Below are 25,009 nucleotides of genomic sequence, written 5' to 3'. Positions count from 1 at the left end.
AACAGTTTGCTCCTCTTGTTTGCAGCACAACAGCTAAAAGCGGATTCTCCATGTTTATATCTAGACTCTGGTCTGGACCTATTGAGTCTTTGGATTTAAAGCCCTATTTTTACCAATGGGTCTGGTTGTGACCGTATGGGAGGTGCACATCTTTTTGTGTTTCCACAGCGAAAACCAAGCAAAGGATGCCAGACCGGAATATCCTATACGAATTGCTCTGTTTTTTGGGACATTTCTGATGGGTCCCAAAAAATGGGACCAAAATGCTGGAGCTTGATGAGCTGCTGTCTGTTGATTGGTCAAAAAAAAACCTTAACTTCCTATACGACTCAACACTGAAAACAAAGTGTCAACATCTCAATGATTACACAAACGAAAAGATGTTTTGGCTTTGTTTAACAATGAGCAGCTGATCATATGGTACTGTTTGGAAAGAGCAAGTGTAATCAATGTTACAGATTTAATAAAGACCAGTAATCAGACAAAATTGTATGTGTAATTTTTTTAAGGAAAGGAGTTGAAATATGAAACATCTATTTTTGATCAATTTCCAATGTATGTATTTCTTTTATAAGTTTGTTGATTATTCTCAGTATACTCCCATTGTCCTTTTAATGATTCACTGATATGTCTCTCGGGTGTTATTTTTCCATATTGTTAGATAAATGGTTCTATTCAGCGATTGGCCAGTTCAGTAGACGTGGAAGTGACATCATCTGCAATTTTGTTTATAGCACTATTCATTTTGGCTAGTACTCCAACTAGCTTGCAATGGCTGAAAACCTTCCTCACACCAGAGGAAACAGGGACTTTTTGCATCTGCGGGAAGAAAATCTCAAGCAAGGTCTGCTCGAACTGCCTTGGGCTGGAACACGTGCTGGCGGCTATCCAAGCCCCCATGGCTTCCCCCTGGTTTGTGAATGCACTGTGCTTGTTTCACCGTGAAGAGTTTCTGATGACGGTTAGCATGCCAAGCTAGCTTGTCAGGCCAGGACCCCTGCTTGGGTCCTGGCCACTGTTGGGCTCCTGCCCACTGGCAATAATAAGCAGGATGCGGATGTGGAGCCGAAGCCACGTGCCATAACTAGCTGGGGTTCCCAGATGAGCATGGCACCAGTGACCACCCATATGGATGATGTTCTCAACCTCAACTATGAGGATGAGGAAGAGCTTCTCGGAGCTTCTCATATCCAGGGAGGACTAATGCAAATACTATCAGGCTGTGCAACGTCAGGCTGATACAAAACAGCCTGACACTATTTCTGCACTGTGGGGAGAGCAGGAGGGCATACCATCCTCTCCTACTCAGACCTTGAACATGAATGCAGTGTAAAATCATGAGTCATGTTATGAGGAGAACAAATTACCCCAGGTCTTGAGAGCATCAAAACAGCTACTCCTTGCTTTCCCAGAGCTGCTAGAAGAGGTCTCGTCAAGTGGAAAGACCATCCCCTCAGTCAAATTCAAGAGGCTTTCTCTCTGGACTTGGAGAACATGGAAAAACATGGCATGGTCCACAAGCCTCTTATGGAACCACTAGTTGCAGCCCACCTGCATTCACGGCTGTCAACTGTGTCTTCCAGGAGCCCTACACTGCCATCAAAAGCTGACCGTTGTCAGTCTGCTATTACTGAAAGAACCCACAAGGCCCCAGCTGTAACTGTCAGGGCGTTCAACATCACCTCCATGCTCTCAGCTTCCCAAGCAGAGCTCTGTGAGCACATGGAGACAATTCCCGAGCCAGCTGTGTGGGAAGAGATTACTGTGATCATGGACATTTGCCTCCGTATGCAGTGATGTGTGGTCCAGGCCACTGGTAAATCTATGGGGATGATAGTTTTGCAGGAACGGGCCGATCTGACTAACCTATTCAAAAGAGAAAAAGAATATATCCTGGACATGCCAATCATCAATTCAGATTGCAATTTTGGCGCTGTACTGGCTTGGACGCAGCAACAGTGTGAGGCCAGGAAGAAAGAGGATGAAGCTATCCAATTTTGCCTTGGCCAGAAAGCTGAGCATCCTCTTCCGTTCAGTCTGCTTTGTGGCCTTCCCTAAAACTTAAGATCTCCAAGCAGCAAAAAGCCCCAGCTCCTGTCTCGGCCCCTGCTGCCCTATGAGACAGTAGGCCAGGCCCGATTGGCCCAAAAAAGCCACGACGTCGACAGCAGCCTCGCCAGGACAACCTGTTCAGACCATTAGTCAGCAGGCCAAGAAGAAGAAAAGGACAGCTTGACAGCCCCCACTCTTTGGTAGAGACTGGTAGACCTGTTCGCATCGAGAGACAACGTGTACTGTCCGCTGTTCTTTTCAATGCATGACCCGAGCTTGTTGCTGGGTGTGGGCACGCTGGCACACATCTGCCCCCACTTCCTATTATGAATTTCCCCCACTACCTCTTGTGCCCCCCACACTACCCAGAGTAAGGGAACAGGAGCGCACACTGATCCTGATTGCTTAGCACTGCCCAATGTCTTGGCTGGTGGAGATTTATCGGCCTCTTTGTTGGCAGCCATGGCAGATCCCAATTTGCCTGAGGTATTCTGTCACAGGCAGAGGAGACAGTGTTCCATCCACATCGAGAACACCTGGCACTATGGGCCTGGCCTGTGAATGGTTCAACTTGAACACAGTGGGGCTTCCTCATAGTGTGTTTAGTGCTATTCAGAGCGTGAGGGCCTCCTCCAATCAGTGTCTCCATGACTGTAGGGGCACGTTCTCAAAAGCTTTTTTTATTTGAATGCTAGTCAATTTGATCAGAAAGTCCGCTTCGTTTGGGGATACGTGAAAGTGCCAAACAAATTCTGATTTGGACCAAAGAAGCGAAGTCAGTCCGCCTACAAACGCAGGTCTCTGCCCGTTTCAAACAGACCAAATACAGGAAGCAACTACAAAAAAAAGTCACTTCCTACATTTGATGTGGTGTTGCATTGTGGTTAAATACGTAGTGATCATGTTAAGGGTCCTCTGCCTCATCTGTTGTTCATACTACGTCCATTGTTGCAGTGTATTTCTGCAGTATACTTACATAAGAAAAAGTAAAAAGTCCAACACAGTGATAGTTTCCTGCTCCATGTTTAGTTTGCAAGAGGAGGAAACTGAGTTTTCTTCTTCACATGGGCCTTGTCCTCTCTTTCGCTAAATACTAGTGAAGCGCCATCTTTGCAACTGGTTTGCCAGCTGCACAGTTGCAGAGAAGAAGACACTGCAGAGGGTCATTAGCACTGCCGAAAAACTGATTGGCTGTGCTCTTTCATCTCTGGGGGACATTTACGACTCACGTTGTCTCAGGAGAGTCCAGAGTATTCTCAGAGACCCCTTCCACCCTGGCCCCCATATTTTTGAACTGTTTCCCTCGGGCAGATGCTTCCTGACTAAAGCAAGAGCAAACAGGCTGAAAAACAGTTTTTACCCCAGAATTGTTGCGTTACTGAACTCTGTTTCCACATAGAAATAAATCTTAGCTGCAGTTTTGGAACCTGTGAAACAATGTTGCTTTTTCATATTTTTTTGCATTATCTCATTAATAGTGCTTGTTTTTTCTAGAACTGTTTCTGTGTCTTATTTATGTGCTTTTGCTTATTTATTTAATCATTTAACAAGAGAGCTGTTTCGTTGCACTTGTGCAATGATAATAAAGTTTATTGATTGATTGATTGATTTGATTTGATTTGGTGGGAATGGGGATATTTTATTGTAAAGGTTTGGCATATTTGACCAAAGTACAGTGTGATCGCAATCATGGATACACCCCCTACAACTGAGCCGAGTCCCCAATTGGACCGAGTCTAGGGGACTATCCTAATGTGAATGCACCATAAGTGAGGGTGTTTAAGAAGTGGTGTCACAAAAAGGGACACAACTCTTTTTATTGTTCTGTGGCCACGATTTTGTCAGTCCTTCAGGAGCTGATTGACAAATGCAGGGCCTTCTCCACTGTTAAAGTGTACTAAAGTGTACTTGGTCCTTTCTGCATGCCATGTTGGTTTTGAGGGAAAAACAGCCAGTCACCTTCAGCAATTTTACTTCACATCGACAACTATTTAAAAAGCAATATTCAAATAATGTAGAAATGAAAAAAAAATAGTATAGTATATAGCTCACTTAGGTAGTACTGACTTTTTTCAGAAGTAAATGATTGTTCAGTTCCCTTTTTTTCTTGCTGCATTTGCAGCGGTGTCAGAAAACACATAAAACGCTTCTGTAATTTCATTTATTAAATCGGCTTATGACAATTAATTGGTAAATCACAGCATGAGAAAATGTCTTCAAAAATACATTCATGTGAGTAAAAATGTTAATTTAGTCTTTACTATTCTTTTCCGTTTATACAGTTAAAATAATTTGTGGACTGATTTATGTCACTGAACAAAATTACATTTGGTAATGCCTATCCAATTATGTTTTGCATTTTTTATACACAGTTGTGCTCATATTTATTCATACCATTTTATTAAGGAAGGAAAAAAGAACAACTGCCTGTAAAAAAAAAAAAAAAGCTGAAATTGACTAAAGTAATAATACATTTTTAAAAAAAATGAAAAAAATCATTACATTATTTTCTAATTCTGGTTCAATTGAATTTTTTTTAAAAGCAAACAAATAAGATAATTAATTACATATTACATCACTCATAAACTAGAATTTTGTTGAACAAACCTTTAATGTTTCCGCTATAGTCAGGTGTTTTCTGTTCCTCTCAGTCAGACTTGTGCACCTGTTGACAGGTATTTTGTCCCACTGGTTATCAGAAAAGTGCTCGAAATTTGTAAAGGGCCAATTTGTGTTTGTTTTTTCTTTCTTTCTTCAACTCAATTAAATGAAAAACAATGTCTTATATTACTGAATTATATTTTTGCAAATTTTTAGTTATTGATCCTTTTTTAAGTCTCCAGTTATTTGAGTGACTGTTGTAAATTCAGCCTTTTCTTTAATAAAAGGGTATGAATACATATGAGCACAACTGTATTCCTAAAACATCATAGCCCATCTTATTTTTCATTGAGATTACAGGAAATGACCAATAGCACAAAATAATTATTCGCCATGGAAGCTTTATTTTGCTTAACTTTTTTAAATTAACTGACGAACTAAATAGATAAATGCAGAAATAACTGTTTTAAAAATCCTCAAATATAATAAATACAATTAAATCCTTTAAAAGCAAGGAAAGTTAACTGCACATATATAATATTGCATACATACATATAAAAATCTTTTGGAAATATCTGGGCTAAAAACTAACTAAAAGATTGTGTAAGTGCTCATTTAGTTACTACAACTTCGCTTTTATGCTCTTTAATTATCCACCTTTGCATAGAAAAAAAAAACCCCGTGAACCCACTTGGCGTGGCAGGTGCTGCTATTAGCATTTTAAGGCTAGCATGCAGAGTTGCGTTTTGTTCTCAGCAGCCACGGGCCTCCTCTGTCACGTGACTTCTGGGCTCGGCGAGGCGGTGCCTTTGACGGTTGTTCAACGTGGTGAAGCAGACGTTGTTCAACAAACACCTTTCCACTTGTGCTTTTGTGTCTGAATACCCTCATTAAGAAAAATAAATGCGCATTTAGCTGCTATCATTCAAAAGCCTTTTGAGTTTGGGGAATGAATTAGAAAATGAATATTATTTCAGGACTACAAGCTGATTCGTTATCTTATAAGTAGTGATTCCGGTTCAGTGGGAAGGTTTGAACGGCTCTCTGGAAAGTGACCATTGTTGTAATCAGGTCGAGGCTGTTATTATTCCCACTTGCCGACTTTCTTAGTTTTTTTTACAGGTTTGCATCGGAAATCATTGCAAGCTTTTTAGAGTGTCATGAAAGAAATGTCAAGGTAAGTCATGCACGTAGCACTTTAGTCACTTATAAGTCTTTTGTTCGCGTTTAAGATGATTCTTAAGAATAGGCTAACAGCTAATATTAGCCAACTGTCACAATAAGGCCTGCAGCCACCCTGCGTTGGCTAGCTTGTTTATTGTTGTGTAAGTCTAAATGATTTGTTTATTCGGAAGGAACTGGTTTCACTTGTTGGTTTTTGTTTCGGAAAATGTCAACACTTAAAACCTCCAACCGGAAAGGGAGTCATTAGTTGAGCAATTCTTCCTTGGCAGCTAGCTAGCATGTGCTAACGTGCTAAATTAGCCAATATGTTAGCGTTTCCAGCCTGTTTGTAGCCGCAGAGCTAACGTTCAGTCGCCTCCTGTTCAGGTTATAATTTAGTCTGTTTCGATGCCATTTGTGTAAATTTACCCAATTTGCGTTGTAATTTTAAATTAATACTAAGCTGTGGTGTCAAAGCTTGTTTTTGAAGTCAATGCTAATTTAGCTTATTGCTAAAAAATTGCAGAAAATGATATGAAACTTTTTCTCTTGATGTTATTATATTTACATAATATATATACATTGTTTTTTGGTCACCGACTTTGTGAATATTTGGTTTATGTGCACTATTTGACAAAAAGAGTAGAAATGTCGCTAAGTGAAAGCTGCAAAGTTATGTGTTAGTGTATAGTTAATATTTATTTATTGCCTTTTCCTCTCATGTCATGCCCTCCTCAGCACCATGCCTGGTGGGCAGCAGCCCCAGAAGCACTATGGTATCACTTCTGCCATCAGCCTTGCACCCCCAAGAGAAATAGACCACGAATACACCAAGAAACTTTGTGAAGCCATGAAACCTTTTGGGGTGTTTGAAGATGAAGAGGAGTTGAACCACAGGTGGGAAACTGCATGAATATTTATATTCATTATTGTAGACACAATTACAGCTGTCACAGCACATTATGGAAAAATGTCAGCACCTGAATGAAGTGGGCATCATTTGTTTAGATGCCATCTTGCATTCCTGCTTACTCTAAGGGGCCTTTTTGTATTCACAGACTATGACCTCAAGACAGTGTTTCTGTTTTCAAGCCTCTAAGATCACATCTGGTTCAACTTCTGGTCCTGCTAGCTTAAACTGATTACGTCTGTTCCCTCCTAGATAAAGAAAAGACGTTTCTTAAGGTGTTATCCACACAGTGGCTTACAAAAGCCAGATATGAGTTTAGAAAACACTTGGAAAATTAGGTGGAGGTAGTTAGATTTTGCAAGAGGATCACATTTTGGCGGATTCATAGGACGGTCTTAAGTTTCAGTAATGTGGGTTTGATCATCCCCAGTCTGTTTACAGCCAAAAGAAAAGCGTAGAATAAACTGCCCAGATACCAGCGGCAATAGTTAGAGGTAACGAGGGAGCAATCCTTTTAGGATGGTGTTACTGTCCTAGCATGCAACACAGATTGACAACCTGTTAGGTTTACTAGCTAGACTTGTGCTTATTAAGCAAAAATGCCAATATTGAGCCAACTCAGCAAAAAAGCATCATAATTTGTTGATATTTTTATGATGACCTTTTAATATATTTATGCCGAATTTTTCCGCATTGTTTAGTCACCAGATATTCCACCTTGTGTTAAACATTTAACATAAAAAATTATTTCTGGAATATTTTATGACATAATGTTTGTTGCATCATTTCCAGTGAAGAAGCTGTGCTTGGTTTTGACATGTCTTATCAAAAAAGTGACTGGCAGGCAGATGTTTTGATATACTTGAATGAAAACCCAACCAGTCATGAGCTTCTGACTGACGTCTGACATAAAGCGATTTTTTAAATGTAGTTCTCACAAAAAGTTCTGAAATGTCTCAAACGGCTCGTGTTTATTTCTGTAAATTCTCGAAGCCTTTATCACTCCTATAATGTGGCTTTGTGGGGGAAAATGTGTTTAAATCAACAGCCTAAGCTTTTTTTTTCTTTTTCTTTTTTTTTTTAAAATAGACATATGTACAAACTGATTTATGTTAATTCGTTGGCTGTAATACTGACCTGTTAGCAGTTTTAGTCATCATAGACTATTTACCTAAATTTGACCGGCGCACACAGCGACCTAATCAATGAACATACTTGCAAACTTCATGCTGTTTTTTATTTAAATGTTTCATGTTTAGTTTTTGCTCGAGTTGATAAATTAATGTTGTGGCACATCAGGTGCCGTTTACACACCCCAGTGTCCCTTTCCTTGAAATAGCTCGGCCACATAAACTGAACTATTTTTGTCTACAAGCGAAGGTCTTCAACTGCATTTCAGCAACAGGAAACTTTTCTTAGTAATCAGTCTTGTTACTTTGCAATAATCAGATCCTTGCATTAACTGTTTTTCCCACATGCTGACACATGATAGTTGCTGTATGTTGATATAACTGCAGTCTATCCAAAACGTCAAGCTGGATTTTTTTTTTTTTTTTTAGTTATACTTTTAATGTAGATGTTTATATGTAACTTTACTTTGTAACTTCTGATCTTTAGGTTCTGTTGTCCTCTATGGGGACTTTATATTTTTTTCTCTATTTTCTTCTCTTGTCTCTGAAAAAACATTAAAGTAAATATAAAGAGTAAAAGATGTTTTTAACTCTGAATTGAAGGATTGAGAAAGACATACTCAAAAACTTTTTTCTTTTCAGACTTGCTGTTCTTGGAAAGTTGAATAACTTTGTTAAAGAGTGGATTGCAGAGATCAGTGAATTAAAGGTAAGCTCATCTGTAGTGGTTGGTGTCATCCTCAGAAAGCAATAATTTGACATCCTGTGAAGTCATTAACACAGACCCTGAAGCAGTCCTGTGTTACACCTGTAATGACTATTTTTTCTCTCTGCAGAACCTTCCACCATCAGCAATCAGCTGTGTTGGGGGAAAAATATTTACATTTGGTTCCTACAGACTGGGAGTACACACAAAAGGTATGTGTATTCACTACTGCAGTGTTTTAATCTCATCTCCTAAACAGCTTTAAGCTTCAGTAACTCCTTCTAACTGTGGTTGGGTTGTATTGGGTCGTTGATGATGGTGGAGCTGTGCATCGTCAGTGTTTTGAAAAGCTCAGTTTGCCCGGACATTAAAACACATGGCTGCCATTGTTGTGGCCCTCTGTTGTTGTGTTTTTGAAAAGACCAGTTTTAGGGTCAGAGAGCTGGGCAACCTCTGGCTGACCATTAACAGAAGGCTTTAGTGCCCTGAATGCTCCGTTGTTGTAAACAACGCAGCAGCAGTTGCAACCAGACCGCCCTCAATAACACACATTGTCATTTGCAGTTTTAAATTCATCTATCCAAGTAGGGATGTTCAGAGTAAATCTAAGATGTGTTTAAAGTGTCAGCTGAATTTTATTCACATCCACACAGTGTTATTTACACATAAAGCACAAGGTCTGGATGCAGCTTTCCTGACAAGACTGACAGCTGAGCTTAAAACACTTTTGTGTTTTAGAAGCAACGAGAGAATTTCTTCTGGCTCTATTTTTCATATAGTTAACTTTCAGCTGTTCATTAGTGAGCAAACTTGTGTAAAAAAAAAACAAACAAAAACTTAGTCAGCAAGGTTAATGCTAATACTTTGTCAGATAAATTTGTCACTGACATGAAAACAGACAAAAGATATGTCCATTTTGGGACTTAAATTAAGGGGATAGCTGTGTGTAAAAACCCAGCATCTATGGTCCGTATGTGAATGTTGCATTTAAGCTTTTTGCACTAAAGGCCCTATAGGAGCCGATTTTAACTGTGTTCTAATTGGTGCTGTTAGGGGGCGCTGTATTGTTACCTGGGCAGGTGACGCATATAGGAGGAACACGTCACTAGTTGGGTAGATGTTTTGGCCCAGAAGGCAAATGGTTTTTGACCGCAGGGCGCGACGTGTAACTGGAACAAGAATCTTGGAAATGGAATAAAAGATGGATGAACCAGAAACTAAGGAATCAGAGTGAAATCAATCACGGTAACGCGGCGCGTCAAAACATTCTCGGGCCAAGATGTCTCAGTGGCTTTGATTTAGACTTAGTCCCTTCAGGCCCTTTCTAAAATCTTTTAGACTGTTCACATGTGGACAATAGTTAGAGAAACATAGAGAAGTCTGTTTTTAAAAGATAGTTGTGTTCATGTGGGCTTAACATGTTTAAAACAGGTTGGAAACTACGTGTAAATGTCTACATATTACTAGACAAAAAGCAAAGATGTCCAACTCCTGTGAAAGAAATCATGGAAGATCACCGATGCCTGGTTTAGTTTCTGAACATAAGCGTCACAAACTAAGCTTCACAACTAAACTACACCTCGAAAAATGAGATGGTTCTCATTGAAAGAAGTTCACCTGAGTGACATCAGAACAGTAGTAGTGAAAGAGCTGCTTACACAGTGAGGTATTGAGTCTAACATCTAGGGATTGGACGATATGTTTTAGTCCCGATTCCATTCCGATTTTTTTCTGTGCCGAGTCGATTTAAATTGCGATTCTCACAATTCTTCGGTTTTCCTGATTTTTGTAGACTGAAAAAAAAAAAAAAAATGTACAAAACTTTTTTTTGCTCGTCATTTTTCTTGATTTCAATGAGGAAGAAACACGGCAGGCATACTATCATTCTGCTGCTACAATGCCCAAGAAGACAAGTTAAAAGAAAAACAATATAAATGACCAAAATTTTATAATGGATTATTCGCATTTATTTTTTTATTTTTTTAATTGTTTGTTTTTTTTAACAAAAAATATTTGATTTTAAAATTGTGAAGCAAAAATCCTGATTTTTTTTAAAAAAAATTTTTAATTTTTAATTCTATTTCGCACCCCTGATAACATCCTAAATTTGAGATTAAATTTGTGGAAAATTAACCAGGGCTCTCCGTATGGCAGGCCTATTCGATTCAGTCCCACGAGGACCTGAACCCTACAGCTTGTCAGTGTATCCCTGCCTGAACACACATGGCCCAAATTAAATGGATCCAGCAGCCAATAAAGTTCTGCTCAACAACTCATTAATTTGGGTCAGGTGTGTTGTTGCAGCATGTTGAAAACCTGCAGGCCTGCAGCCCTCATGGGTCTGAGCTGATGGATTGTGACTTTGGTTGATTTTAATATAATTTCAAGCATGTTAATTGCTAAAATAAGAGAAAATTATCCTCATCTGTATGTTCTGCTCATACATTCCCAGTGCCCCTTCCAGTTGCCTTCCCAGTGGTGATTTATGAAAACAATAAAACTTACAACTGAGCTTATGCCAGTCACAGTATTCATCTTATTTACAAGAAAAAAGACTTAAAATAAGTAGTTGCATCTGCTAAGATATGTCATAAACAATTACAGATCGTTTGTTTAGGAATGTCTGAAGCTAAATTCTTGGCCAGCATTGCTTTGTTTACTGTGTCTGCTACGGCTGTGGGCAACACAAGAGGCCATGACCCTCCATTACAACACCAGTAATCACATTTGTCAGTGAGAAGTTGAGGATCTTTGTTCCACCAGAAAACTGTTGATACTGATGGAAGTATCTATTTTGTTGCAGGAGCTGATATCGATGCCTTATGTGTAGCTCCGCGCCACGTCGAGAGAGCTGACTTTTTCCAGTCTTTCTTTGAGAAATTGAAACAACACGAAGAGATTAAAGATCTCAGGGTGAGTTTGTCTGGATGTGCCCAGATTACCTTTTCTCAGTCTTGCAGCGCACCAATCCTTGATGATTTTTTATGTGTTTCCTGCCCTCTTTAAGGCGGTCGAGGATGCTTTTGTACCAGTGATAAAATTCAAGTTTGATGGAATTGAGGTAAGCTTTCAGTATTCATTGTGGTGATAGCCTACATACACACACTGGAATGGAAATATGTTTAACATGCATTTGTAGTTGGTTTTTTATTTATTTATTCATTCGTTCATTCATTTATTTCCTTTACTTATTTATTTTCAAATAAAAGAGATGACATGTTCATACATTATGTACCAGATGTAAACAGGATGAGTCTATGCAGTTTTATCATCTGTTGTACTTTTTTTTTCTCTTTCTGAACAGATCGACCTGCTTTTCGCCAGACTGGCCTTACAGTCCATTCCAGACAATCTGGACCTGAGGGGGGACTCCATCCTGAAAAACTTGGACATTCGATGTATTCGCAGCCTTAATGGTTCGTCAACTGGGTTTTATTGAAATGATTAATGAAACTGGTGTTCCTACTGGCTCAAGGCCAGACTGTCACAGTTACAGATTTTCTTCTCTTTTTTTGACAAAAAAAACATCCAGATTTTATGATTAGCACAAATATTTTGCGTTTATTGAATTCTGCAAACTATAGATGTGTCACATCACAATACTCAAAAATTAATGTTAGATGTTTTTTATATGTTAGATGTTTTTCCACATTAACACGTAAAGTTTTTACTCATGCAATGGTATAAATCAGAAATTGTCATATATCTGCATGAGAAGCAGATTTTAGGCATGTAGACGCCTTCTCACAGCTGTGAACTGAAGAAAACATTTATCCTCATCTATAAAGTTTCTGATAGTTCTCCTGCCTTTGGTTTACAGGAATGTGAGTTAATGGCACAAAAATATTAACTGTGTGAGTGTAAAAATTGTGGGCTTGACATGAACATTTTTTATATTGTATTTTCACTACAGGAAATAAATAGTGGTATCAGCTGATACTACTTTATGGATTTTTCCCTTTCAGATTTGACATTTAGCCCATTTTTGAGCCCAATATGTTTATAAAAAAGAAATGGTTTGATCATGTGTGTAAAGCTGTGCTGGTAAAATATACCAAACATGGGTTCAAGCAAATTTTTTCATTTGAAGTCTGTAAAGGCAGAATGTAAAGTACACAATGGCTAAAAGAGACTCAGACCCCCGAGGGGCTGACAGGTTCGACATGTTTTCCTCCGCTGGTTGTCAGAGGTACAGGACTCCATATGTTTGTGTTTTTCATCTGGGAAATAAAATGTTCTTACTGACTCTCCAGAACCATTGAGGTGAAATGACCCGTCGTGACTGTTATGAAGGAAACCTTTCCTCTCTCCAGGTTGTCGAGTTACAGATGAAATTTTGTACCTGGTGCCAAACAAAGAAAACTTCAGGCTGACGCTGAGAGCCATCAAACTGTGGGCGAAACGTAAGTAACTTTCAGATGTCTGATGCGCAATTAGACTTATTTTTATGTTAAACCGTTCCCTTCCCAACCCTGAAAGTTTCACATTTGTAGGGGTCACAGGTTCAGACCACAAATGTCCAGGTGCCTCGTTTATAATGCTATCGCAGGCACAAAACCCGGCGTACGCCAATTATAGTCAACTTTTGGAGTTTATACAAACATGACTTGGCGGTAAAACGTCCCTACCTCCATGCCAACTCTGACCCTGGCGTACGCATAAAATCTGGAGAAACTGCGACACCTAAGCCAGAAAATAAATTTGAGACATTTGTTCAAAATCCAATATAAACTTTCACACAGAATGTTGCACACTATCACATTTTATTACTCGACCACGTAAAACATCAACCACTAAAAATCTGTTCTGAAACAAAGCAGTTCTACTTGTTATAGAAGCCATTTCACACAATAAGTCGTACAGAAGCTGCCATACTAATAACGGTCTAAATAAATAATTGCAATTAAAATGACGTGATCGGCCATCATTCGGCTAGGATCAGGGTTTTTCACTGACCTGCAGATGTACTGAACATGAAGTTGGTTGGATATAAAATGCACCCAAACGCATCAAGGTGCACAGTGTCCCTGCTGATGAGTTTGGAGACTCTAAAGTCGAACCGGCACCTTCCAAAGGGAAGTGACTGACAGGTTGGGGCTGCTGACACCATTTCCCAACCCAGAGCGCAGAGTAACAGAACTATTTTCTGCACAACCAGAGTCGCCGTGGTATAGCGGTCGTCGGGCAGATGAAGTGCACCTCAGTGCAGGCGAAGGTGCCTCGACTTACAGGAGGAAACCTGTTGTACAGCTGTAAGATGTGTGCAGATAGTGGAGGCGCTGCATAACTTGGGACATAAATGGGAACATGTTATGGTCACCTGAACGTAGGTGACGTTCGCCTGAACGTAGGTGACGTTCGCCTGAACGCAGGTGACGTTCGCCTGAACGCAGGTGACGTTCGCCTGAACGCAGGTGACGTTCGCCTGACCTTTTATAGCCAACATGCATGACGAAATGTTACCTCACGTACTCAAAATTTAGTGTTGATCCCGAGTTATAAAGCGAAAAAGGCATGGGATGTGCGTGCGCACTGCTTTATAAATCAGGAAGTTTTTTTGCACCACATTTCCTGTTTTCCATACGTACACCACCTGTAGTCATCATTACGATGCAAAGTTTTATAAATGAGGTCCCAGAGCTGTAGGCGCATCATATGTCGTTGACATGCTCCAGACTGTCTCTAGATTCTTGCTGCATATTTTCCTTCCAAGTGCCATGCAGGAGTATTTATAAAGTCGTAAGAAATTACAGATAGTCCAGACCTGACACTTTAATGTTATCAGGTATTCATGTTGATAAAATTAATCTGTCATTGCTCTCTGTTGGCTCCATTCACAATATATTATTATATCTTGTGCATGTAAATATTAGTAGTTCAGTGATCTGTTCCACCCTTCGCATTCAGTCTGTAGTGGCCTGCTGATGTGCTTGTCTAGAAAAGAAAGTAAACATCTTAAAGAAGTTTCCGCCTTCCTGAAATGTGTCCTGTGGCTGCAGGTCGCGGGATCTACTCCAACATGCTGGGATTTCTGGGTGGAGTGTCGTGGGCCATGCTGGTGGCCAGGACCTGCCAGCTCTACCCCAACGCCGTGGCTGCCACGCTTGTCCATAAGTTCTTTTTAGTTTTCTCTAAATGGTAAGAATCCAGCTTTCTCTTTCCACTTGACGTCATGACAGAAACGTCCAGTTTTATTGATGTTTGTCATTTCCTTCCTGAAGGGAGTGGCCGAATCCGGTTCTATTGAAACAGCCTGAGGACAGTAATCTGAATTTACCTGTGTGGGATCCTAGAGTGAGTATGACCAGTGATTTATCTTCATGTTTACATGGTCATGCCCCCCCTGTTTTTCATGATTCTTGCTGTGGTAACTTAGTAATCGCTATCTGTACAGGCTAGGAGAAGGTTTGATGCTGACAGGTTCTAGGTCCAATCCATGTCTCTTATTTCTTACTTCTCATCCTTTTGCCCTCATGTGACACTGCCCTTAACTCCGCTGGGAGGAATCTTCCCAAAGCAACTGAAGCAAGGAAGACTTTCTAAACGGATGTTTTAATCCTATAAGCACTCCCCTTCAGTGCAAAATGTATCAGAAACTTAACAGCACAAGTGAACACGTTTATTTAAAAAAAAAAAAAAAAAAAAACATCTTGAAATGTGACTCCTCTGCAGTAGCTACCTGGTCCTGATTGGACTTTAAAATACTCACTAAAGGAAACGTCACAGAAACCACAGCAGGAATTACTTTCTGGATAAATGGAAACTTTGCAGTTTCTGAAAAGAGATTAAAACATTGCTGTTATGATGGTGATAATAAATTACTTGTTTAGGGTGCCTTTATGTTGGCCTGTAATATAAAAGCAATACAGTCAGTAGTGGAACAAAAGCTGGTTATATAAACTGCTAATAAAGTTGATTTAGACTTGTGTATAAAGTATGTTTTGATTTTGGTTACTGACCAACTATCTTTTCTAACCTGTAAGCAAGCTGTAGGTGTTGCATCCACACACCAGGGGGCGCTGTAGATCGTGTTCTAATCGAAGCAGAAGCAAATGAAACTGTTTCCCACTGACTACAACTGTAATATTCAATGATTGAAGTCAATAAATCTATTTATTCCAAACAAATTGTCCCATTGCCTCAAGTTAAAAGTTTAAATTGTTGGAACTGCTATTTGTTTGTTTTCCATTAGAAATAAACACGTTCTAATTGTTTGTCTGTGTTTGTTTCCATTCAGTAGCTTTAAACACAGCTGAGTCTTTCTTGTCCAGATTGTACATGAATCATAATGTAGTCTGTCAGCGTTACCATGGTTATTGTAAATAAGTATTTTTACAATGGTCGTGACTGTTTTTAAAGTTTGGAAAGTTTGCACTCCGTAAAAACCTGATGGAGCATAATTCTTGCTGGAGGTGTGATTTTTCTCCAGGTGGTTCTGCAGTGTTGATACTTCTGAGGCGGCTGACTTCAGTCTGCACATGAGGAAAGCATTAAATACAGATAAAATAAGCTGGTTTATTTATAATAATTCCACAGGACACCTGAACAAACCCGGCTGTGTAGCGTTTATCTTTAACAGGTGAATTACGGCACAATATGTTTCAGGGATGAAAACCTCATTTATTGAAGAGTTCCCTTGATTCCCCTCTTTTTTTCCCCATGTCTGTGGGGACAAAATGCAAATGAGGGAAACATGAAGCATATTAGTGTGGGTGTGTTTGTGTTTTCACGTGTGCTTTTAGTATTCTAAATCTTTCAGTGGATTGTGGGGGAGGTGTTGGGAGGTAGTGGTGTGTAGGTGGGTTTACATAGGCGGTGTCATTTTTTTTTTCTCAAGGAAAGCCATGCATGCCTCTTGTTCCTCTGTTTTTTTTCTATTAGGTGAATCCATCAGACAGATACCACCTGATGCCCATCATCACACCTGCTTATCCCCAGCAGAACTCCACGTACAATGTCTCCACGTCAACACGCACCATCATGAGCGAGGAGTTCAAACACGGTACAGAGCTGCTTAATACTGCAGTGCTAAACACAATTCTCTTGCATGTCTAACTGCATTGTGCCTCCTGTTTGAGTAATGGTGTTTCTTTTAATATAATGGTTGTTATCCGCCTGACTTGTCCTTAAACAGGTCTTAACGTCACAGACGAGATTCTTCAAGGCAAAGCAGAATGGTCCAAGCTCTTTGAGCCACCAAACTTTTTCCAAAAGTACAAGTAAGTCTGGATGTTTTTACAGTTTTATTCATAAAGGATATGACAGTGTTCACACCAGTTAGAATAATGTTGGGAGTAGAGCCGTTTGTGAGACATGAAGCACTCTGGCAGGCTGCAGAAAGGTTGTAGGAAGACTTTTGGTTTGGGCAAATCTGAGTCATCTTCACTGTGGTCAATTCCTCTGGTTGGCTCACAGTTTGTGAAAGCTCTTCCCACTCGTTTTAAGCACCATAACCGACTTCATGCCAGATTTTATTGATGCTGCCGTTGCAACTCTGGAGCTGCATTAGTCACCTGCACATTTGTGGGACAACTTATGGTTAATGTCTCCCTATGTGGAATGCCAAAGTTTTGCATTTTAATTAGTAAGTTCTGCAATTAAAACAAGTTTTGTTGAGCAAAAGCACAAAGTTTAGGTTTTCAGTTGTTAAAACATAAAAGCATCTGCTAAATGACTGTAGAATAGAAGAGGAAAATGTGTCCTGTGTATTCTACAGCTTTATGACTGGTGTTTCTTTTTATGCTACAGGCATTATATTGTTTTGACAGCCAGTGCATCAACAGAAGAAAACCACCTAGAATGGTGAGTGTAGAAGCTCAAAATTTTAATTTATTAACAATAAAAGCATTTTCAACATTTTTTTTTAGTAGAGTTTTAATGTTCAAACCGGCTTGGTATCTCACAGGATCGGCCTCGTAGAGTCAAAGATCCGCGTCCTGGTGGGAAACCTTGAGAGGAACGAGTACATCACACTGGCTCATGTAAACCCTCAGTCTTTTCCTGGGTCCAAAGAGAATCGCAATGAGTGAGTCCTCCGCACACGAACAGCGACTAAAGTCTGGACGACTGTTGTGCTTCAATGTGAACTAAATGTTGTGCTATTTGTGGTTCTGCATCAGGAGCGACTTTGTTTCCATGTGGTTCATCGGGATCATCTTCAAGAAGGTGGAGAATGCAGAGAGTGTTAACATTGATCTGACGTACGACATCCAGTCCTTCACAGACACTGGTACGTCACTGGAAAGCTGTGAAAATAGAATTTAACAATAATAATAATTCATCAGATCTGACTTTATTCGCCAACATCTCGACACACTGCACACTTTACCAGTCGAAAATGTTGCTGAATCAAAAAGTTTATTATATTTTGGAGACATAAAGGCAAAACCAGTTTTAAGAAGTGACTAATTGGCTTTTTTTTTTATTTATTTAATGAAAACAGGTGTGAAGTGAAAGCAAAGTGTAATCAGGCTTTATACCACTTTAAAACAGCAAAGTTGCATGTGTATGTAGCAAAACCAACGGCTCAACTTCTTGCTGTATACATTTTAAACATTAGTTTCCAGACTCGAGTGTGGTTGGATTCTCACTGCAGCACAGTTGTCTGTTCTAACACAGTTTTCCATCTTTCTTCAGCCTTATTGCATTTCCCATCCCAGTCCTCTCTTACCTGTGGTACTGTCTGACGTTTGTCTTCACAGTGTACAGACAAGCAAACAACATCAACATGCTGAAGGACGGGATGAAGATTGAAGCAACGCATGTGAAGAAGAAACAGCTTCACCAGTATCTGCCCCCTGAACTGGTGCAGAGGAAGAAGCGGGTCAGATGTAGCATTTTAGGGTGCATTCACATCAGGACGGTCCACTAGACTCTGTCCAATTGGAGACTTGACTCGGTTGTAGGAGGGTGTGTCCATGCAGACAGAGATCGTGTTTACGATGAGTTTTGGTCAAACGAGCCAAACCATTAGAGTATTTTATCCCTATTCTCACCGAAGGTGGCGCTGCTTGTACTTTGAAAACTTGATTGTTTTTCTGAGTACTTCCAAGCAGCAGATATATTTTCCTCTGAACATATATTTATTCCTGCTTTTATTTGGTCATCGCTCCACATTTGACAACGAGACATTCCTAGAGATGCATGAGTGTTTGTTGTGGTGGTGTTTCCTTATAATGCCCCGTTTTTACCCATAATGCAATACTACACCCAATACAGGAAGTGACTTTTTTTTTTTTTTTTAAACATGTGACTTAGTAGTCCACTTCCTGTATTTGGTCCGCTTGAAACAGACCAATACCTGCGTTTGTAGGCGGACCGAGTCTGCTTCTTTGATCCGAATCAGAATTAGTTTGGTGCGTTCACGTTTCCCAGACAAAGCAGACTTTCTGAGCAAATTGACTCGGATTTGAATTAAAAAGGCCGATGTGAATGTGTCCTTACTGTTTGAGTATCTTTTATGTCTGTGTTTATTTTCCTCCTGCTCAAATGTCTCCTCCGCCTCCACAGAGCATAGCGGAGTTGAACCGCAGCTCTAACGGCGGGAGCTCGAAGCGCATCTCTCTGGACAACAGTCAGCTGGACAGCTCCAGAGACACAGACTCAGGGACTCCCTTCACCTCCCCAACAAGCAACCCTCCTAAACCTGCATCGGACACGGATGACGGGTATGTTCCTACTTTTCTTTCTTCTTTAACTTTTGGCAACAAGGTTTAAATCCACGAGATGATGCTCAGCTCTCCTTTTGTTTTCCAGCGTCAGCCCTCCTAAACAGCCTCATTTGGAGAGCTCCCCAGCACCCAGTGCAGCACCAGCTATAAAAGACCAAGGCATGTCCATCCCTGTTATTGGCTTAAGTGAGTTTAAATATTAACACGGTGGAATATCCTAAAGTAGAAGAAGCGTTATCTGATCATGAAGTCAAATCTTCAAACTATTGACTAAGATGAATATAAACTGGTCTTTCTGCTCGTCTCCTCATTCTGTTTTAAAGCAAAGCCTCCTTCTCCACCAGCTCCACCAGCCAGCAGCTCCGTCAGCACAGCACCGAGTGCGAGCGTGAAGCCCAACGCCACCAGCAGCCCCAAAGAGGAGCCCAATGGCCTGGAGGATCCCGTCAATGGGGCTCCTGCCAAGAGACCACACTCGCCCACAGAGGAGGAGCCGGCAAAGAGGCAGAAGGAGTCGGATGTAAGAAGGGAGCTCTCGGCTCACACAGACAGGATTTGGACATCTTGACTTCAGATTGAATAGAAATGTTTTGTTCGGCTGCAGGTGGTGTCAAATGATGACTCAACATTCAAAGAACCATATCCACCCTCCTCTGATTCCAGTCCACATGGAGAAGCACCCAGTACAGTAAGTGTTATGTTTACCACTGCTGTCAACTGGTCCTGTAAGGCCGGCGCTCACAGAATAAACACTTTGTTGTCTCCGCTGTTAGCCCCCTCCTTCTGCATCAAAGGCGAAGCCCATTCCAACCATCGATGCCACAAGAACACAGGTAACCCAGTTGTTTTGCACTTGATCGCTTCCCTTTAACTGTGGGTTTTTAACAGGCGGTTAACAACTTTTATTTCATCAAATGTGGTCGTTTTTAATGTGCTGCTGATTCGAACCTCAGAGACTTCCCAGCATGGAGCTACCAGACGCCTCCTCGCCTCTTCCAGCCAGTAATAGCTGCCGTGTGGTGAAAAATTCCATTAAACTGGCCCTCAATCGCCACAAGTCAGTTTTATTTTAATCCTTCCTAAAAAGATATAGCTCCTGTGGCGTTTTGCTCGTATGATCTGACCGTTCCAACGTCTGTATGCAGCATCACACCTCCCAAGCCCCCGGTGTTTGACGACACCCTCAGCACAGACGCTACTCCGACCACTGAAGAGAAGGGCATGTCCATTCCTGTCATTGGCTCGAGTGAGTATCTTCATCACGTTCACCATCAGTGTACACGTCAGTTATCAAATTCAATTCAATTCAACTTTATTTGTATAGCGCCACTTCACAACAATGTTGTCACAGGGCACTTTACATACACAAATCAACATACACATAATTTCAAGCCAAAATATGGAGACGTTCAATGATAATGGACCCGTTTACATGCACGCCAAAAATGTAATCATTATCTGATTTCTGGAGTTATATTACTGTAGTTATTATTTATTGAATTATAAAAATATACATATAGATATCTCCACTACAACCTGATGTCTTTATGCATGTAGATCCATATATCTGATTTATTTACATCTGTACACAAGAAGAGCTGCATCATTTCCAACTAAAATCAGCTTTTCACTTTGATAATGTCAGATTTAAAAAGAAAAAAAATTCTCGATGCCCGATGATAAAAATTCTGAATGCAAGACTGGAAAATGATCCTATACTTGGTTAGATTCAGTTCACAGCTCTAACAAGGCACATATGCTGCCAAATTCAGACTTCTGATGTGGCATGGATAATAAACTAAAGACAGTTTCTCTGCCAAACAACAAGACTATTTCATGGTCTGTTCCTTTGTGCTGTTCCTTCTAAGCATCGGGGTGCGTGTGGTTCTGGGTTGGAGGGGGTTCAGCATTATCTTGTTTCAGTAAGGTGCCCTGCCGAAAACGTTCAGAACCCCTGAAGCAAAACACTGACCTGTAAACGATTTAGCAGCTTAGCGTTAGCCGCAAACAAGACCGTGGGTGTCGCCATGTTCAGCAAAAACCGGATGTTTTTAAAATAACCAAAAGTGACGTCACCATGCATTTACATGCTTTGAGACACATCCAGTAATAAACTTGGAAATGTAGACAACGATTTTTAAAATGTCCTGTTTCAGAAGTGCTTGTAGATCCATCAGATTATTAGAATTAAATGAGGTGGTTTGTTTTTAATATTCACTATGTGACGTGGGTAAAGTTGGTTTTACTGTTTATCAAACTGTAAGCAGCAGTATTTAAAAATTACTTGAAGCTTTTGACATGTTGAGCTCGATTATCAGTTTAGTTGTCTTCTCCATCTCACCATGGCTATTTGTACCATCTCCAGATTGAACAGAATGTGTCTGTCTTGTAGATTGGACCAGTTTTATTCAACATTCACACCACTGATAGGTTGTACTTTATCCTCCCTTATTCTCCTGACAGGAAAACGATCCCATATCTCTGGTCTTAATGCTGCAGCAGAGCAGAGTGATAATGTAACCATGTGAATCAGTTCGCTTTCTGCCGTAAATAAAAACCACTGTTACTATGGTAACTGTTTAATAGTGATGGCATTAAAAAAGCAAAATGAATCGAGGCTAAAATGTCAGTGAGAAGAAATAGTTTAATCAGATAACTAAGATGTGATTACAGATCAGAATAAATTGAAATCTTTTTATTTCTTTAGAACACGTAGCATCCAAACAAGTTGTGCCCCCCGTCGGCAGCTCCATCCCAACCCTTGTGAGCCGAGTGGCCGACCCCCTGAACGGAGCAGCCTCAAAAAGACCCCACTCCCCCTCGCTGGAGGAACAGGCCAAGAGGCTGAAAGAAACAGAAAAGGCCAGAATCCACATAGCTTGAAGACTCGATAAGACTGGATTCCCACCCCCCGTAGAGGCGGGGGCTTCACAGTCAAGTCACACCGCTGGAGGACGAGCGCGCCCACAGACAGGGAGCGCGTTCAGGTCTGAAACGTGACGCTGCTGCAGGAAAGACACCTCACCTCAGATCTTTCAGAGTACAGATTTGTCAGTGGATAACGGATTCGGTCAACACTGTCACACTCAGAGCCAGAGCTTGTTCAACCCCCGAGTCACGGAGATGCCACATGAGAACTAGAGCCGCTTTTTTTTACTCCTCCTCTTCCTCTGTTTCAGATGTAAACATGGACAGTGATTTCTTCCTCTTTTCTTTTTTCTTTTTTCTTTCCCAGTTACCATGTTTTAAAATAGAAAGTCCAGAACAGTTATTCATGCTTGCTACACATGTCTGAATTAAGATGACTTCTTTCTGTTTTTCTTTTCTTCCTCCCCTAACAGAAACCTGTACAGTAAATGTTGATGTACATAACTTTTTGTCTTAAAAAAAACCCAAAAGATTACTGCTAAGTCTTTTGATCATTATATTGTAGTTTTATCTAAAAAGAAAAAAAAGTTAAAAAAAATTTTTTTTTTTCCTTTCTTTTTTTTTTCTTTCTCTACTGCTTGTCAAACAAAATGTCTCCAGCCCAGGGTATTTTGTAGACGCCGTATCTGTGTAATTACAGCTGCAGAGAGCATTTATTGATGGCTTGTTTGGATATGACTGAAAACACAACCACAACTGTTTGGACCTGCTCAACGACCCAAAAGGACTCCAGGTTGGTATTGAACTTGCAGGTGATCATGATGCTCCGCGACATCAGAGCTGCTAAGGTGCTGATGAGAAATAGAAAATCATCCTCAGCGGGGAACGGTTGTGCAAATTCTGGTAGTGGTGAGTTTTGTTTGTTTTTCTTTTGCTTATTGTTCTTTGTGGGATTCATGTTGAGCAAAAAAAACCATACCAGAATAATATGTACGATGGTACCTCTCTTCATTTGAGCTTCAGTGTCCCCGCCTGTTCATACACATGTCTGCTCGCTTGTCGTTTTGTGTTAGGTGGCATGAAAGGTTGACAGGGAGCACAGAACAGTTCGGTCCTAAAAAACCCAAAAAAAAAAAAAAAAAAAAAAAAGTGTCTTTATCAGTCTGGCATACATACCTGTGATTTCTGACACCTAAAGTTAACCTCTAATTCATCACAATAACTCAAGAAATGCTACAGAGTGCGTTTGATTTATGGTACTTCTGAACTGAACATCCCCCCCACCACCACCATTATCACCATTACAACATACTCACCTTTCATCCGCCCTCACTGGGTCTATTTTCTGTTAGACTTCTTATGGTAAAACGAGGCCTCGGTTGTGAGCCCTTTTCATGTCCATCGGAAAGATTGTGGTGTTTTGCGGGAGGAGGAAACTGGTTTGAAGCTTTTTGAGGAGTTGTGCTGGTTTGTGTGCATGCGTGCATATGTGGTTGGCTGTGTGTGAGCATGCACAGGTGGCTGTGTAAATGTATCGGTAAGAGAGAGAATTCCCTTTGTTTTGGGTGTTAACCCTCTGCGCCTCCTGTGGAGGTTCTTAAACAGCATCTCCTGGGTCCACAAGTTGTGGGGGGGGGTCAGGAGACTTGTCTTCTCTTGTTTTGGGACCTAACTCTCCACATCGAAGCTGGGTGTCTTGGTGTTTGTCAGCACGGATTGTGTGTGTGTGTGTGTGTGTGTGTGTGTGTGTGTGTGTGTGTGTGTGTGTGTGTGTGTGTGTGTGTGTGTGTGTGTGTGTGTGTGTGTGTGTGTGTGTGCGTGCATGTGCGTGCGTGTGTATAGCATTGTGTAAAATGATGATAATGAGGCACCCTCTTCATCGGAGCAGTTGGGACAGGCATTTTTCTCCCCAGCATCAGTTTCCCAAACTAAATGTACAGAGGGCAAGTTTTTCAAAAGGCATATTCTTCATTATAGGGGGTTTTCTTATCACTTTATTTATATTTGCAAATTTGTACCATGTGACTTTTTTTTCTTTTCTTTTTTTTATTAGCATTCATAGCAGGTAGGTCTTTTTGAATGAAATCTGCACCACTCTTTCAGACAACTCGTTTTGCTGTTCACAAACATTTAACAAAACAGGTCATTTAGGTGTCTGTTTCTAAAAATGTATTGAAAGGGTATTTTTGTATGTGTTTATCACCTTCTTTAAAGAATCCATACACCCATTAAACCCCTAAAAACTAAGCTGTGTCTGTGGCTTTATTTTGTTTATAGCATGTGTGTCTCATGTAAGTTTGTCCTGAAAGTGATGGTAAAGGATTTAATCACAATCACACCGTGTTTTATTTTTCTGAAAAGTATGCTAAATAAAACACGTCTTCATCAGGAAATTAGAATTTATGATTTTTTTTTTTTTTTTTTTTAAACTAAATTATCACATACTTGTCTACCGTTAGGTGCTCATGATGGTTCTCTGCTCTTTTCTCAAAGAACATTCCTTACAGGTCTAGCAGGTTGTTTGGTTGTTTCAGTGTAAAGTTGTTTGTTTTTTTCTTTTAAAGTTTGAGTATCTTGTCTCCTTTTTTTTTTTTTTTTTTCCCTCCTGTTCACGCATCATTTTGCCCAACCCAGGTCCCGTATCATTTAATTCAGCAATAATTATTTTTTTCAGTTGAATATCAGTGGGAGCTTTATGTCTTTAAAAGCTGAATTTCCTCTACAGTCTTTTGGTAAAGGAGTTTGGTTCTGTACAAAACTACAGCGAGACCATGATTCCACTTGCCATGATGCTGGACAGGATGACATGAGGAGGAAAGGGGTATCAACGTAAAACAAGGTTCGTTTATTTAATTGAAAGCTTAAAGGCTGACAATTTTAACATTTTGGCAAGAGATATTAAATTCAT

At 40.3% G+C, this 25,009-nt stretch overlaps 1 protein-coding gene across 3 annotated transcripts; it reads left to right on the top strand.

The window, feature by feature from the left end:
- Nucleotides 1-5,689: 5,689 nt before the first annotated feature.
- papolg (poly(A) polymerase gamma) lies at nucleotides 5,690-24,321 on the top strand (the record flags this gene model as incomplete). Of its 3 annotated transcripts, XM_079249127.1 has the most annotated exons (24): nucleotides 5,690-5,830; nucleotides 6,556-6,714; nucleotides 8,500-8,566; nucleotides 8,694-8,775; nucleotides 11,367-11,476; nucleotides 11,571-11,624; nucleotides 11,868-11,979; nucleotides 12,877-12,966; nucleotides 14,563-14,701; nucleotides 14,785-14,857; nucleotides 16,445-16,565; nucleotides 16,698-16,782; nucleotides 17,312-17,365; nucleotides 17,469-17,588; nucleotides 17,683-17,792; nucleotides 18,265-18,386; nucleotides 19,073-19,230; nucleotides 19,319-19,419; nucleotides 19,557-19,753; nucleotides 19,838-19,921; nucleotides 20,007-20,066; nucleotides 20,187-20,290; nucleotides 20,379-20,479; nucleotides 21,941-24,321. In XM_079249127.1, the coding sequence occupies exons 1-24, from the start codon at nucleotides 5,814-5,816 to the stop codon at nucleotides 22,114-22,116; spliced, it is 2,496 nt and encodes an 831-aa protein (XP_079105253.1). In that variant the 5' UTR covers nucleotides 5,690-5,813. The 3 variants fall into 3 exon arrangements, with proteins under 3 accessions (XP_079105253.1, XP_079105254.1, XP_079105255.1); XM_079249128.1 differs by lacking the exons at nucleotides 16,445-16,565; nucleotides 16,698-16,782; nucleotides 17,312-17,365; ... (9 more) ...; nucleotides 20,379-20,479; nucleotides 21,941-24,321 and adding an exon at nucleotides 15,547-15,608; XM_079249129.1 differs by lacking the exons at nucleotides 14,785-14,857; nucleotides 16,445-16,565; nucleotides 16,698-16,782; ... (10 more) ...; nucleotides 20,379-20,479; nucleotides 21,941-24,321 and having other exon boundaries at nucleotides 14,563-14,705.
- Nucleotides 24,322-25,009: the final 688 nt, after the last annotated feature.

This window comes from Telmatherina bonti (assembly GCF_933228915.1).
Source record: "Telmatherina bonti genome assembly, chromosome: 11".
Taxonomy (NCBI): Eukaryota; Metazoa; Chordata; class Actinopteri; order Atheriniformes; family Telmatherinidae; genus Telmatherina; species Telmatherina bonti.
The sequence above is the reverse complement of the archived record's forward strand: the minus strand, read 5'-3'. Positions and strand labels throughout refer to the sequence as shown.